Below are 15,829 nucleotides of genomic sequence, written 5' to 3'. Positions count from 1 at the left end.
TCAGCTCCCCAAGAAAAAGTCAATTGAACACCTGCCATTGCTTTTAAATATAGTGTGGGGAGTTTGACTAATTGATCCACTGGGAACCATCCACCTCTGATTCCAAAACAACTTTCCGAAGCAAAATTGGAGGGGGCAGGTGGATGAGAAAGAAGCGAGGACTTGCTGTGGTAGATGTTGGCTTTGAGTGGTACAGCAGGGCAAATATGATCATCTGAATCACTCTTGGGGTGAAGGGAACTAAGGCCTGAATACGGCATAGTACCTGTGAATCTGGGTGCTGTTTCTGGAATTTTAACAGCTTGTTCAGTACATTTTTTAAATTATTATTATTATTATTATTATTATTATTATTATTATTAATTATGTTGCACTTTAGAAAACATCATGTTTCTTCAAAGATTAAGTACATGCTTTTGATCCATCCAGTTGTCCCAATTTGCATGTGTGTGTGTTTAAAGTTTTACACACACATAACCATACCTTTCTCTAATATATTCACCAACAAATGTACATGATGTTTAGGAAATTCAATACAGCAAAACCCCAGAGGGAGTCAGGAGCAAGCAAAGGTATAATTGTGATTACTTCAGTTACATGGTGTGGTTTTTTGGGGGTTTTTTTGCCTGTTAACAGGCTTCACTCACCATCAGGCATGGAAAACACATTGGACATGGACATTGGGAAAACCAGCCACTTTTTCTTTTTCAAAGCAAAATCAATTATAGTTACGTTGTCCTGGAAATGCCTGCCTTAAAGGGGATGCTACAAATTTCTCAAACAAAAACGTATAAAATAAATTATCGTATTTCTTGCAGGAAGAAAACTTGAGGAAGAGAAAACTCCCAGTTGTAAGCTCTGTAGTCCGAGTGAAACGGTTCAGCAACGATGGAGAGGAGGAGGAGGAAGAGGAAGACTGTGGACTCCGTCTGGGAGGCATCTCCAGCAGCGTATCTGTGCCTGCAAAACCTGAGAGAAGGTACCTAAGAATTGTGGGGTTTGAATTAGGCCAAAGAAAGTAAGCATCAAGATAGATTGTCCTGAGTTCCTGATGTGCCTAAGCTGTTTCTGGGTGTCTGGCCACATTGCAAGATCAAATGATGCCATATGCCCAAGAAAATACATTAGAAGTAATTTTGTTGCCATCGTATTGCTTGATTATTTAAGGCCTGGCTTTTACAGTAAATGATTGCTTACGGAGGAGAAAACAAATGCAAGCCCTGGCAACCTGGGAGCAGCACGCTAGTAGGAACTGTTGCCATTGCTGCAGGGTGATCAAGTGGAGAGAGGAATTGCCAACTGAACCAGAAACTGATGGGTAGGAGATGCCTCGGTGAGCGTCGTGTGAACCCACAGTTGCTGGTTGTCCCAACAACCAGGGTGGGACTTCCCTTCCACCTTAGCTTTCGCGCAGTGTTTTCCCAGCAGTGCCTCGCAGGCCAGTGCTGATCTCAAGATGTATTTTGCTGTGGATCCAAAAGTTGGATCCAACAGTTATTTCATTATGTTTGCAGAAAAGGGAATGGGGTCAGAGAGGACCACAGAAGATCAGGAGCGCATCCATATTGGCCTCTGCTGCCGCCACAGTAGAAGCGTGACTTCTGCAGTCGCTGGATGTATGGCAGGGGATTGCAGAATATTGAAGGGTGCTCTCTCTGTGGAGATGAATGCCAGGAGAAGAGAAATCATTCCTATTTCAGTAATAGGATGTGTGGCTCACAGAGTAGCACAGAAGGTGGCAGACGCAATAGGGCAGCTGATGATCAAATAACTCCAAAAATTCTAATCTGTGCACCTCGTGAAGATTTCAGCCAAGCTTTTGAAAACACAGCATAGCAATACTTCACTCTTCTATGGTTCTACAATGACAAATTAATTTCCTTGTATCTTTTTTTGTTCAATCCCTCCAGGCCTTCGCTGCCGCCTAACAAACAGGCCAATAAGAATTTAATATTGAAAGCTATCTCTGAAGCCCAGGAATCTGTTACAAAGACAACAAATTATGCTGCAGGTAAGTGACTGTAGTTTGACAGGGACACGTGAGCTCCAAGCCCAGTTTAGTAAGCCCGAATGAATCGAGGCACAGGAAGATAAACCTAAACAGCAACATATCCAAAAGATCACTGCCACCACCTGTGGCATGAGTCATAATGGTTTGCTATCTTACTTCAACTACAGGTGTTCTAAGTTAGCATGTTTGTTTTATCTTTGATTATTGCTGTTAGGGTCATAGGAAGCTCCCTTCTACCGTGTCAGGCTATTGGTCCATTGTATTGTCAAACCTGATTGGCAGTGACTCTCCAGTGGCGCGAGACACAAGGGATTGAACTTAAGATCTGTTGTGAATGCTAACCGTGCTTATTTTGCATATGTTTAAGTTTTAACATCAGGCAATACACCGAGCATCTGATGAGGCGGACTTTAGTCCCTGAAAGATCCTGCCATCATCCATGTTAAGGTGCCACTGTTTGTTGTTTTAACTGCAGTGGACTTAACATGGCTGCCCCTCTGGAAATGGTTTTTGGTTTGACACTGAAAACACCAGCCCCACAGATCAGTTTTCATTGCAAGATCACAAGTGAGATGTTTGCTGCAGAGCTGGCACCAAATGGTGTTGTAAGTGAACAGAAGCCCCACTTGTTACGGAAAAGCTCCCACAGTCTCTCTTATGCCCTGTCTATGCCCTGGACTAACAACGCCATCCCAGACATGTCTATTTGCACATTTATTGAAGCTTATTCTCAGGCAAGTGCGGATTGCAGGCTAAAGCTGGGATCCGTAGTGCTGTGAGGGAACTAGAAGTACCCAACACAGAATTTTCAGTACAATTATAAGGATTCTTTGGGGAAAACCATGATGGTTAAGTGGGTATAAATCTTACTTTAAGCTCGATGTGCAGATTGGTCTTTAAGTCTCTGAAATATTTCTATATTTCCCTGATGGGATTTACATTCCACCTCTCCTAGCAGAAGGTTTTCAAGATTGCTTACAGCTTTAAGGACTACATTGCAATAGTAAAAACAACCCATGAAATGGAGCATTGAAACCACACATTAATGTTCTAGCATTGTAGCCTTGCTGAGAATCTAAAGCCCACTGTAATCTTCTGGCATTGGCAGGAAGGGCCTTCAGTGGCTCCCCCTCAAGTAAGAAAGGACTGTGAGAAGTGGTGGCAAATTTTCTTGCCCCCTAGATGATGATACTGTATTAGCAGCCAGATGGAAACATCAGTGCAACCGGATAGCTTATCATTTCTCTGCTGGCTGTCTATCCAGTGTGTCAGCTAACATTTGACTAAGACAAATGTTCCCCAAACCAACACATTCTTTTTTTAAAAAAAAAAATTTTTAAATTAATTTTCCAATATAAAAAACATTCAAAACAAACATCTTATTTATCACCAACATCCTCTTTTTTTTTTTTTACTCCCCTCAGCCTTTCTGATGATTCTCCGTTCTATTTACTTCTTCTACATTTCTCAATATTGCACTACCTTAATATCTTAATTATCCCTTATTTTTTAAAAAACAATATTTCTACCTTACATTTTCACAGAACTTCCTGAAAACCTACAAACGTTATTTGATCATCACATAGTGTTTGCATATACTCTGTAAATTTAATCCAGTCTTCAGTGAATCTCTGGTCACGTCGATTCCGGATCCTTCCTGTTAATTTATCAAGTTCCGCGTAATCTGTCAATTTCAATCGTAGGCAATTCTTCTTGTTTCCATTTTTGGGCCAACAATATTCTTGCTGCTGTTACTGCATATAAAAACAACTTCCATTCTTTCTTATTAATTTCATTTCCTATTATTCCTAGTAAAAATGCTTCTGGTTTCTTAGTAAATGTATATTTCAACAGGATGTTGTTGTTTAGTCGTTTAGTCGTGTCCAACTCTTCGTAACCCCATGGACCAGAGCACACCAGGCACTCCTGTCTTCTATTGCCTCCCGCAGTTTGGTCAGACTCATGTTTGTAGCTTCGAGAACACTGTCCAGCCATCTCGTCCTCTGTCGTCCCCTTCTCCTTGTGCCCTCCATCTTTCCCAACATCAGGGTCTTTTCCAGGGAGTCTTCTCTTCTCATGAGGTGGCCAAAGTATTGGAGCCTCAGCTTCACGATCTGTCCTTCAAGTGAGCACTCGGGGCTAATTTCCTTAAGAATGGATGCGTTTGATCTTTTTGCAGTCCATAGGACTCTCAAGAGTCTCCTCCAGCACCATAATTCAAAAGCATCAATTCTTTGGCGATCAGCCTTCTTTATGGTCCAGCTCTCACTTCCATACATCACTACTGGGAAAACCATGGCTTTAACTATACGGACCTTTGTTGGCAAGGTGATGTCTCTGCTTCTGATTATATATCATCTCCCAAAAGCTTTTTACTTTTTTACATTCCCACCACATATGGTAGAATGTTCCTTCTTTTTCCTTACATTTCCAACATTTATTATTTACTTTATACATCTTTGCTAACTTCATTGGTGTAACATACCATCTATACATCATCTTCATCACATTTTCTTTTATTGTGGTACACACAGTGAATTTCATTCCTTCCTTCCACAATTTTATCCAATCATTCAGTTGAATATTATATCCAAAATCTTTGGCCCAATCTATCATAACCGATTTCACCTCTTCATCCTTTGTATACCATTCCAATAATAATTTATACATTTTAGATAAAGTTTTAACTTCATTTTTAAAATATTTCCTGTTGAAACCTTGATTCCTTATCAGCAAAACCTCTTTATACTATATCATTTTTAAACATTTCATTAATCTGAAAATAATGCAGCCAATCATTAACATATTCTTTAACCACCTCATATGGTTTCAATTTCCATTTACTTCCCACTTTCATTATTAAACTCTCGTATGTCACCCAATTCCCCCTCATATTAATCTTCTTCACACTCAATACCTCCAATGGAGATAACCAATATGGGGTTTTTGGCTCCAATAGATTTTTATATCTATCCCAAACTTCAATGAGAGATCTTTGAATTATATGATTTTCAAAACCCTTATGTACTCGCTTCTTATCCAACCACAAATATGCATGCCAACCAAATCTGTTGTCAAAACCTTCCAAATCTAACATTTCTATATTTTCTAATTTCATCCATTCTTTCAACCAACAGAGGCACGATGCTTCATAATATAATTTCAAGTCTGGCAGGACGAAGCCTCCTCTATCCTTTGCATCTGTCAATAACTTAAACTTTATTCTCGGCTTCTTGCCCTTCCAGATGTACCTTGAAATTACTCTTTGCCACTCTTTAAATATTGCCGCCCCTTTGATTATCGGAATTGTTTGAAACAAAAACAACATTTTCGGTAACACACTCATCTTTATCGTAGCAATTCTTCCCCAAAATGACAACTTCATTCTTCCCCACACCAAACCAACACATTCAAGTGAAAGCAGAAGGATAGACAAAAGACAAAAGCAGAAGGTTCGTGGAGCGATAAAGGGGTAGCTTATTAATTAATGTCTTTGAGGATATTTTACCCCTCCCATTGCAAGAATCTGCTGACAATGTTTCAGAAAGGAGGGGGCGGATTTTGCTCATCGCTTCTTCCGCTCCAGCCTGACTTCAAAGGGAGTCTGAGTGTTATCTGTATATAGATAAGGTGACTGCTCAAGCAGCTGTAGCACTCATGCAGTCCAGCGTCTCTGATTAGTCTTTAGTTTTCTCAGTAGCTGTAGAGAATAAAAGAAGTTATACTTCAGAGCTGTCGTTCGTGTGGTTCATACTCTGCTGTGCTCCGCTGACTTTTGGAACTGAGTTTTGGTGCTCACAGCTCTAAGTTGTAAGTGCACAGCACTTAGACCTCCTCCCTGCAGTGGAAGGTCTCTGGGAGTGCTTTTCCAGCTCGCCTGGCCCAGTCGGGGCTGAAGAGGTTGAGCCCAGTCGTTGGCACTGGCTCAAAGGCGAAGCTGACAGTCTTGAGTTAATTTCATGCCAGAAATCCGTCTGAAAGCCACACTTTTATGAGGTTAGAAATTGCTGCTTCTTTTGGCCTATTTGTCTAGATTTCTAGAGAATGCAATTAACTTTTGTGATAATGAATCATCTGCTCTTTGCATATCAGCCTTTGATGATTTGTTTCTTTTTTATTTGTGGAAAGTGCCAGCAAAGCAGACAGTTCCTGTGGCTCCCAGAACCCGGACATCTCAAGAGGAAACCTTTCTGGAAGTGATGCATGGCCAGAGCCGGCCGTCCAGAGGGAACTCCCAGATACAGGAAGAAGAGCCAAAGGAACAAGCATTAGGGAGACTTCCAGGTGATACTGAATAAAGTGCTCTGTTCTCAAGGAGAGGTTAATTCTGTTCTCCAGCCCAAAAACGTGTGTTATGCTGCAGGCACATGTAATTCTGTTGAATAGGAATCTCAACCCAATAAGCCTCAGATTCTTGTGTGCTTCTCTTTCATTTCCTCACTATAATGGAGGGGGCCCCCACATTTTCTGTTATTGGTGGTGAAGCCCACCAGCAAGGCATAAAGTCTCTTTTCCCACAAATCCGGCAACTGGAATTTAGTGGCATTCATTGCCTCTAAATGGAGATGTTCCAATTAGCTATTGTGGGGTAGCCATCCAATTAGCCAAGGGTGGACCTATTTATCCATCTTAAATTTGCCTTAATCCCCTTTTAAAGGCATCCAAGGTAATGTTGATTTCATGAGATAAAACCAGCTACAGAGCAGGGAGGCAGTGCAGAAGCCCAAAGTCCACTTCCAGTCTCTCTAGGAAGAATCCAAGAGTAAAGTATTGCTCCAATAGGTCCATAGAGGAAGAAGCAGAAATCTCCTAGCATTGTGCAGATGAGTAGAATAAGTGGAAGCTGATTGTAAGAGAATCCCGTGCCTTGCGGAGGGTGGGAGAGCACTTGTTAAGAATAGAGTTGCAGGAAGTGACTGCACAGCTGTCCCTTAATTTGCGTTGCACAGGCAGTAAAATACTTTTTCATTCCACGTTTATTTTAGGAACCCAGCAAAGGCAGCTCTTTTCCCGTCTCCAGATTGAACCGGCCATTGGAGAAGCATTACAAAAGGCACAAGGTTAGCTGTGGTTGTTTAATAAAAAAGAAAAAGAAATCAGGCTTCCCAAAGCCTCCTTACAGCCAAAACTCTGTATATTTTAGGTTTAAAACAGTGCCATTTAACTTTTATTAGGTTAAAGTCCAAATCGTATTTGGAAAAAAAAGTCCCTTCAGTGTTTTGCTAATGGGAAGGTACTTATTTTGTCACCTGCTGTCAAAGCCAATCCCAAGTGGACTTTGTGTTACTATGTCCGACGTTGATGCATTAATTTTGTGTTGAAGAAAGAAGCTTAAATTACTTTTATTTCATATTGTAGCAAACTGTGGAGTTCTTTTGAAGGCCTTCATTTGACTGAGTGGTCTGAAGCACAGATCTGTTCATTCTGTTTGCCTTGAAAGCCCTCTTGGGAGCTTCTCTGAGGAAAGCCCCATTTAAATAGATGAAATCAAGCAGATGGATTATTGGGCTGGCACCATTTATTTCAGGGAGACTTGCACAGGGGGAAATTCCTGATGTGTCACGTCAAAGGCATTCATTCTGACTGCACTGTAATAGCCACCTTTGTTCAAGCAATGAATCTTGGATAGCTTTCCACACAACATCCCATGTACTTAAGAGATGCTTTTAATGCAGTCATGCAATGGCCTGCACGGGTTGGCCATCCCCCCTGTGCCCCCTATTTTGCTTGCTCTCTCTTTCCCCACCAATGCCACTCTTGCTCAATTAACATCCAATACTAGTTGCTTCTCCTGGCGCAGAGCTAGCAGCAGGGATAGGACTATACATGTGCATAGCTCTGTGCCACGTTTAACACTGTGTGCTGCAGCGGTTGCAAGCATGGTTTCTTGTGGCCACTCTTATATCCATTAAAGGACCGCTGGGCCAGGAGTGACGAGAGCATATGAACTGAATTAGCAGCCTATCTAGTGCAGTGCCATGACTTCAGTGGCTGCTTGTACAGGCAACTCCCCACTTACTCTGAGGTTACATTCTAAGCTCTCGCACACATAAGTGAAATGTGCGTTAGTGGGGAGCCCACTGCAGTAAGTGCAGCTTCCCATCTAACAGCTGTTGAGCAGGGTAGTGTGGCAGCAGTGAGAGCTCCTGTGTGCCATTTGGGGCCCTTGGAGTCTTTTCTTCTAGACTTTTAGCTCACTAGCATCCTATTTGGGCTCTTGGAGGGTCTCCTTACCAGCCACAAGGACTTTCCAGCTCTCCCACCATTTCAGGTTAGAATTGATTGATTGATTGATTGATTGATTGATTGATTGATTTCCTGGTGCCGTGTGTATATGTGGTCGCACACAAGTGAGGGGATGCCTGTCCAGTTCTGTTCCTGCTGCAGTGGAAAATATGCTAGTTTAATGCTCAGCTGGGCAGGCTGCGTGACTTTGCTTATCCTCATTAAAGAGCTTCACACTTGTCCCCGTGCTTGGGTTACGACAGCCTGAATCGAACACTTCTGCCATTTTCTCTGGCTTAGATTACTATGACTTGGAATCGATGGTCCACACAGACACCAGATCGTTTATCTTGAAGAAGCCCAAGCTATCTGAGGAGATAATGGTGTCCCAGAATCTGGAAGTGGGTAAGAGGGCCTCGGAGGCCTTACAGGCACTCTCAGGACGGCTCATACAGACAAGGTAAAAAGTTGTTTCTTAAAAATTCAGTAAAAGGCTTAAGAAACTCAAGCTTACTTACCTAGTTGCAGCAACTGGCATACCTGAGTGGTGTGTTTTGGTGCTCAGTTGCATCATACATAGGGAAATGTCAAAGGGGTTGTGTGAATTAGGTCTCTTAGCTTTGAAGATGTGTTTACTCCTTTTCTAAAAAAGATAGCCATGGTGAATTGCTCTAGTTCCTCTCCCTAGCTTTTTTTTACCTGCCTTCAAATGGCTCATTAAATGACGGGGCTGCTTTAGTCCAATAATTCACAAACTGCTAGCACATTGCAATACATCAGTTGATTGAATGAGCCCAAAAGACCCACCTACAAAAGCAGCTGAGGGAAGGCCATGTCCTTATTGGGTGCAATCAGATGGTAGGAAAATAGCCCTTTCTTGCTTGTTGTTCCTCGGAAACTGGTGTCCAGAGGCATGCTGCCTCCGATCATAAATACAGCTATTGTGACCAGTAGCCACTGACAATCTTAATTTTTCACGAACTTGTCTAATTCCTTCTTAAAACCATCTTAAACGGGTGACCATCACCCTGCCTTGTGGTAGCAAGAAGCCTGCTTACTGTGCCCCTGCCTGAGTCACAGTTCTGAATGGGCCTTCTGATTGGAAGAGCAATGACTCATACAGACTCAGCCAATCAGTTGCCTCTGGGGACAGGAAATCCTTCGGGTCTCGTATCCTGCTTGGAGACCTCCCAAAGGCATCTGGATGGCCACTGAGAAAGACGATGCTCAGCTAGAGAGGCCTCTAGTCTGATCCATCAGGAATCTTACATTCTCTTCTTACACAAACTGAGAAGGGAGCATCTTTTCTATTTTAGCTTAGAAAAAATGCATATCTCAATTATCAGAAGTTTAAGGAAAGTGGTTTAGAGATAAGAATGTATCTTTAAAAAAAACAAAGTTCAGTCTTTTGTCAACAGAAAACTTTCACAGATTGTCATGAATTGGGTGTGAATGTGTTGTATTGTCGCACATTTAGTCTGCTCTCTGTTTCAGTAGCTTTGATGTTCCTTCTGGGTTCCCCTCTCTCATCTCAGGGAGCAGCTTGTGCAGCCAGAGAAGCCTGCTAGTCCCAAGTTCATAGTCACCTTGGACGGAGTCCCCAGCCCGCCAGGATACTTGTCTGATCAAGAGGAGGAGGAAATGAGTCTCATGGAAGGAGTAAGGCCAGTTGCCCCCAAAGCAACAGCCAACAAGGGATTAAGAAGCCTTCGTGCGCAACAGATGCACATTATATCCAGACAGCTGGAGAGCACCGATGGTAACAGTCCATCCCCAGTGGATAAGCATCTTTTGTTAGCTTCGTTGCAAAGCTTCTTTATTTGCATTGCTTTCTTTGGGCAACTCGAGCTGAGCACAAGGCGGGAAGGAATGCAGTGACTGAACTGCAGGCTAAGTTCCCATGGCAGGTTCTTTTCTAATAGACCTCTCACAATGGGAAGAACACAGCTCTGATCCCCACCCTCAACGTTGTCTAAGCATAATTAGCAAACAGCACAGGCCCTGGTTGGATGCACCACATTTAAGGCAGTGGTTGGGGAGTTGCGGTCCTGCAGATATTGCCAGATTACAACTCCCATCATCCCTGGCCATTGGCCATGCACCTGATGAGGCTTAGGACAGTTGGAGCACGACAACATCTGAAGGGATCACCACTTTTGCCAACCCTGCGTTCCTGACTTAATGAAAGCTCATCTGGGATTAAAGCAGCAAACATTAGACTCCTAAATCCTGGGGGGTAGCCAGTTATGATCATCTCTACTGTTTGGGCCAGGAGCCTCAGGCTATACAGTTGCCTAGGACAGAAATGCTTCTGTCCCAGAGATGAAATCATGAGCCAGGAGCGATTTCCCCATGTCACATGTGTAACAGCAGCTGGTTGTGTATTGTATTTTTCAATCGCTGGTGCCTTATAATTATTGTTTTTTATTTTAAACAAATATTCTGTTTATTTTTCTTCTCTTGACTTGGAGGCCTAGGTGGGGCAGGAATATTTTAAATAAATAGCACACCCCATCACATTTTGACACTTTAGAGTCTCAAATTTGCATGGTTTTGATGTGGGTAAATAATCCCTGTGATGGAAACGGTCTTACATTTGAACAGCCAAACCACTTGAGATCAACTGGAGCCTCTTTGCTTTCTCTCTGCAGTGGAGATGGAGGATGTTGGTGCCCTGCACAAAGCGGAAAAAGTACCCGAGCGCTGCAAGTATTGGCCCGCCTGCAAAAATGGAGACGAATGTGCCTTCCATCACCCCACATTGCCGTGCAAGTTAGTGGTACAAATGCTTCTTGATGCAGTTGGCCCTCCTGGTCTTCAGGCACAGCGTTCACAAAAATTAGCTTCTCCCCGTCTTCTCCTCTGTATTAGTCCTGAGCAAAAGCCTCCACTGCACTGGAATGAAATTTCCATGCCACGGGTTATGGCAATGGCCACTAGCTTAAAGGGCAAAAGGGGATTGGACAGAGGCAAAGAGGAGGAGAGGTCTGCCATTGGTTATTTGTCATAACGCCTAATCAAAGTTCCAGGGTCAGGTCGGTTCATTTCTGAAGACCAGGTAGAGGGATTATATTGGAAGGGCAATTGCCTTTCTGCCAGGCTTGTGTGCTTCGCAAAAGCCATTGGCTGACTACAGCAGTAAACAGGATGCTAGGCTAGATGGGGTCTGATTGAGCAGGCCACTGCACAAAAGCTTCTGGGAGAGAAGGGAGGTGGGTCTGCTCTTGGGTCTCCAGCTCTGCTTCCTGACAGCTGTGGATTTGGTTGGCTTCTTGCATCACCACAGTAGAACAGGTGTAGCCAAACAGGTAGCGTAGTCAGGGTTTCGTGTACCCAACCGAGGCTAAAGTTGAAGGACCCTACAGCTCAAAGCAGCATGGCCAGGGGTGATGGGAGATGCAGGCTAACAACATCCAGAAAATAGCTGTGAGAAATATACACTATAGAAGTATATATTTAATTGTGATAGAGGCAAATCCTTATGAAAAGAGGGAATACAATTAATATTGTGAGGTATATATAGTACAGCGAGGTTTGGGGAAGAGCTGAAAAGCTGTTTTTAGTGTTTCAGAATGCATTGCTACTTCATCTATTCTGCAGCTCCCTCGAGCAGATTTATGTCAGCACTATTCAGCTCTTTAGCCCTTTCTCAGAGCATTTAATTCATCTGTGATCTAAAAAATCCACAAAACATAGAATGAAACGGGGTCACTGCAGAGGGCTGAGTGCTCAGGATGATGTGGCAGTGATGAGATTCCCCTTTCCCCACCAGTCAGTTCTTAATCCACAAACATCAGATCAGTTCTCTAGAGGTCTGACAACTAACCTTCCCCCCCCCTTCAGTTCAGTATTGAGTATGTCCACTGACATCATTGGGATCATTTTGGCTCTTTTTATGCCCATTTTAGAGTTTGGGGATTTCATTGGAAAAACCCAGACCTTACCAACTTGGCAGACCTTGATTTTGGCACACATGTAACTTTTTTGGTTGCTTTGAACTCTCTAGAATTGGCTTGCAGATTTCTGCCCGTTTAGTATTTGAGCATGGAAAGCACTTGAAGCCAGAGGGTTTTTTTGAAAAAACGGAATTGAGGTTTTCCTTTAGAATTCTAGCCCAAGAGCACCAATGTCTTGATTTAAGTAAAACTGTATTTGATGCCAGGGATGAGGACTGAGGTGTAAACATAGATGTTATTTTGAAAAAGTGAGTACATTCTAACAAGTTTACCCAGCAGCTTTCCCTTTCACATTCCAGAGTCTTTCCCAACTGCAAATTTGCGGACAAATGCTTGTTCATCCATCCAAACTGTAAATACGATGCCAAGTGCACCAAGCCAGATTGCCCCTACACTCATGCCAGTCGTCGGACCCCACTGCCACCTCCTAAACCAGGTAAAGATTTATTGCTATTCCAGGTTTTGATGTGGGCTTGCTGGGAAGAATGTGCTGGTGACAGCAGAATCTGATCTAGCGAAACCAAAGGCAGGTTGCTTGTGGGTTTCCCAGAGGCATCCAATTGGCCAAGTTGGGAAACAAGATACTGAACTAGATGGACCTTTGATTGGGTTCCTCCTGCCTCTGATAACAATTGGGTCAGTTGTTGATTCTGACCTCCACACACACACACACACACACACACACACACACTCACTCACTCCCTGAGTTGAAACAATTGTTGAAACAATTGTTGAAAATGCAGCACAAAGCAGCACAGCAGCACACCAAACTTGCCATTTGCTAACGACAAACGAAAAGTCCAGCAGTGAATCTGCTGTGCCAAACCATAACGTAAAAAGTTTGCAGTGCTCTTCGACAGCTCTGCCTTCCCCCTACCACCACCGCCAAAAAAAGCATAAAACAAAATATGCCAGGCCAACAGCTCCGCCAACCAGTGCGTTGCAAACAATGGTGAATGCATAAGATAGAATCATGTTGCAGCCGTTGGTAGTTGTGACCATTGCAGTCTGCATGTTTCATAATATTTGGTTGCAGCAGCACAGGCTGCTGAATGATAATTTAAAAGACATCACGAAGTTGTCTTTTTAACGTAAGAGGAGGCAGGCCCAGGTCTCTGAACTCAGCCCTGTCCCACAAGGACTGACAGCAGCTTGTGGGGTGATGGGAAGGCGCTCCCCTTCTTTGCCTGGCTCATTGCTGCTGCTTCCAGCAAATGTTATGGCTAGCCACTTCCTTGTCCTCCTTGGAGGACCCAAGACTCCCAGTCTCTCTGTTTCTCCTCTCCCCTCCCCCTGCATTTCAACTTGGAAACAACTTTGTGGTGCAACATGATTTGAGCTGTGTTTTCCCCTTTCACAGACCATGAAATTTTGCAGAAAGCTTTGTTTTGAACACACATGGAAAAATGGTTATGTGTTTTCGTCAATGTTGCGTCTTTCTGAAGCAACCTGAATTTTGGTTTTGAACTGCTTATTTATCCATTATATTTATATCTGGTCTGTCATAATCTTATGGGATTTGCAGCAAATGGATCCTACAGTCTCCTATCCAGACACTGGCCAGATCCAGACCATCTTAGTGCAGCAAGGTGGTTGTCTCACTTGCCTCCAGAAACAATTTCCTGCAGTTGAACATTAGGAATTGAAATTGCAGTTTTTTTGAATGTTGTCAATACATGTGAAACCATTCGCTGTTGTGTCTGGTATCGGTCACTTCCCTCCTCCATTAATGGGTTTTGCAGCTCCACCTCCAGCACCGCCAACATCTTCTAGCAGCCAACTCTGTCGATTTTTCCCTGCTTGTAAGAAAATGGAATGCCCTTTCTACCATCCCAAAGTAAGTACCATATTTTCATTTCCTCTGCAGGGGAGTTTCAAAAAGTTGGGCTGAAGCTTTAAGTGGAACTCATTCTGCGCCCAGGGAATATGAAGTATTAGCCCAGCCCCGTTAAATAATCACTATTAATATTTCCAGTCTTCAAGAGTACCTTATGCTGTGCTTGACAACATCTGTCTGCATGCACGCACACACACACACATGCATTGTATATATGAACCTGGAAGGAGGGCTAGGCACAGATCTTGTTATACTCAAGAAGTAGTCCTAGTTTGCAATTTATATGCACCTTATTTTAGATTTTAACTATTGTCAAATCCAATTGTGTCCCCCTTTTCCTGTTCCACCCTTTGTCCCTTGCTGTTCCAAAGGATCCCCCAACCCTCTGGAGCAGGTCTGAGGGACAGCAGTAAGGGACACCAGAGGAAAGGGGGAAATAAGTGAAAATGGACTTCCCTTTCCATTGTAGGATTTGGTTGCCGTATGCATATTCATTCCTTGATGTATGCGGCATCACATGGTGATATGCATCTGTGAATGAACTGTCGATAACAATCCAGATGGGAATTTCATATCACCTTATAAATACAATGTTTTTACATTGACTCAGTTCACATGTTCATCAGGTGCTATTCATCAAGTGAATTTTATTGAACTGGTCCTAGGATTTGTAGTAGTCAATCGACCGCAGAAATCTTCCACCCTATGTTAAGATAACCCAAGTCATATATTTGAAAGGTTGTATTAAAGATATGCTGTAAATAGAAATGTGCAAGTAGTGTACACTCTATGGATTCGACTAAACAGGCAAAACTGAACTCCCTTGCCATTGCCTTTTCTCAGTCCCGTTATTTTCTTAGCATTGCAGGTTTAACACTCAGTGTACCAGAGTCGACTGTACGTTTTATCATCCTTCTGTTTCTGTACCACCACGTCATGCCTTAAAATGGACCCGAACCCAAACTAGGTAATGTATTTCTCTTACTCTGTTAAATTGCACATGCTAATCAAACATGAAAATGCACAATCATTTTGCTTAACAAGCTATTAGGCAAAAACTGCAAGAAACTGGAGTAAGAGCAGTACTTCATCATATGTTGAAAACTCATTTTTCAGAGTTTTGCTCTCCCTAATTTTGAAATATATGGGGATTGGTGATTTTTAGGGCAGAACGATAATTATCATGACACATTTTCTAATTTACTGTATTTATTTTTTTCAGTGAATAATTTGCACAACCCATAATTCACCATTGTACAATGATGGGCGGATACTCACTGATGGAACAAGATGCTGTAAAAGCTATTGTATATGCCAGGCCTTGAATCTATATTGTTTCATAAAATGAAGTCGATTGCCTACTTGAAATGTGAAATTTTCAAAACTTGTATATTTAATAACTGGTTTTACATATTTTTACTGTAAAAATGTCAGTAGGGAAGAGGATTTTGCTTTAACACTAATAAAAATGTCAAGGCGCGGTTATTGTCCTACTTACGTTGGGCCAGTAAGTTTCTCCTTTTGCTCACAATTTTACAAATGGACCATCCATTCCAAGACTGGAAAAAAATTACTGCATTACAAAGAAACTGTTTGTTTTGGGAAATTGTTGTTAAAGTAATATAACTCATATGTGCTTTAAAGAAACCATCATCTTCAGTATAGATTACCTCACCTTTTTGCCTTTAAATTTCTTTTCTAGAAAATAGTAAGCAAGCTCTTAAAAGTAGGGAAATGTTACCAATTTAATGACACCTAAAGTATGTGGATTATGATAGGTCTGGGTCTGGTCAATGCCAG

At 42.4% G+C, this 15,829-nt stretch overlaps 1 protein-coding gene across 1 annotated transcript in view; it reads left to right on the top strand.

Annotated features, from left to right (window-relative positions):
• Nucleotides 1–15,507, top strand: part of ZC3H14 (zinc finger CCCH-type containing 14) — a 29,577-nt gene extending 14,070 nt beyond the window's left edge. Inside the window, exons 7-17 of the mRNA XM_080973171.1 lie at nucleotides 819–979; nucleotides 1,911–2,011; nucleotides 6,140–6,295; nucleotides 6,997–7,071; nucleotides 8,537–8,696; nucleotides 9,772–9,995; nucleotides 10,888–11,008; nucleotides 12,492–12,628; nucleotides 13,935–14,029; nucleotides 14,890–14,996; nucleotides 15,252–15,507. Of these exons, the coding sequence (XP_080829297.1) occupies nucleotides 819–979; nucleotides 1,911–2,011; nucleotides 6,140–6,295; nucleotides 6,997–7,071; nucleotides 8,537–8,696; nucleotides 9,772–9,995; nucleotides 10,888–11,008; nucleotides 12,492–12,628; nucleotides 13,935–14,029; nucleotides 14,890–14,996; nucleotides 15,252–15,258 (1,344 nt within the window). The 3' untranslated portion in view covers nucleotides 15,259–15,507. The remainder of the gene's footprint in view (nucleotides 1–818; nucleotides 980–1,910; nucleotides 2,012–6,139; nucleotides 6,296–6,996; nucleotides 7,072–8,536; nucleotides 8,697–9,771; nucleotides 9,996–10,887; nucleotides 11,009–12,491; nucleotides 12,629–13,934; nucleotides 14,030–14,889; nucleotides 14,997–15,251) is intronic.
• The last annotated feature ends 322 nt before the right edge of the window (nucleotides 15,508–15,829 follow it).

This window comes from Podarcis pityusensis (genome assembly GCF_964106645.2).
Source record: "Podarcis pityusensis genome assembly, chromosome: 1".
NCBI classification, from domain to species: Eukaryota; Metazoa; Chordata; class Lepidosauria; order Squamata; family Lacertidae; genus Podarcis; species Podarcis pityusensis.
Note: the sequence above shows the minus strand (reverse complement) of the source record. Positions and strands in the feature narration are given on the sequence as shown.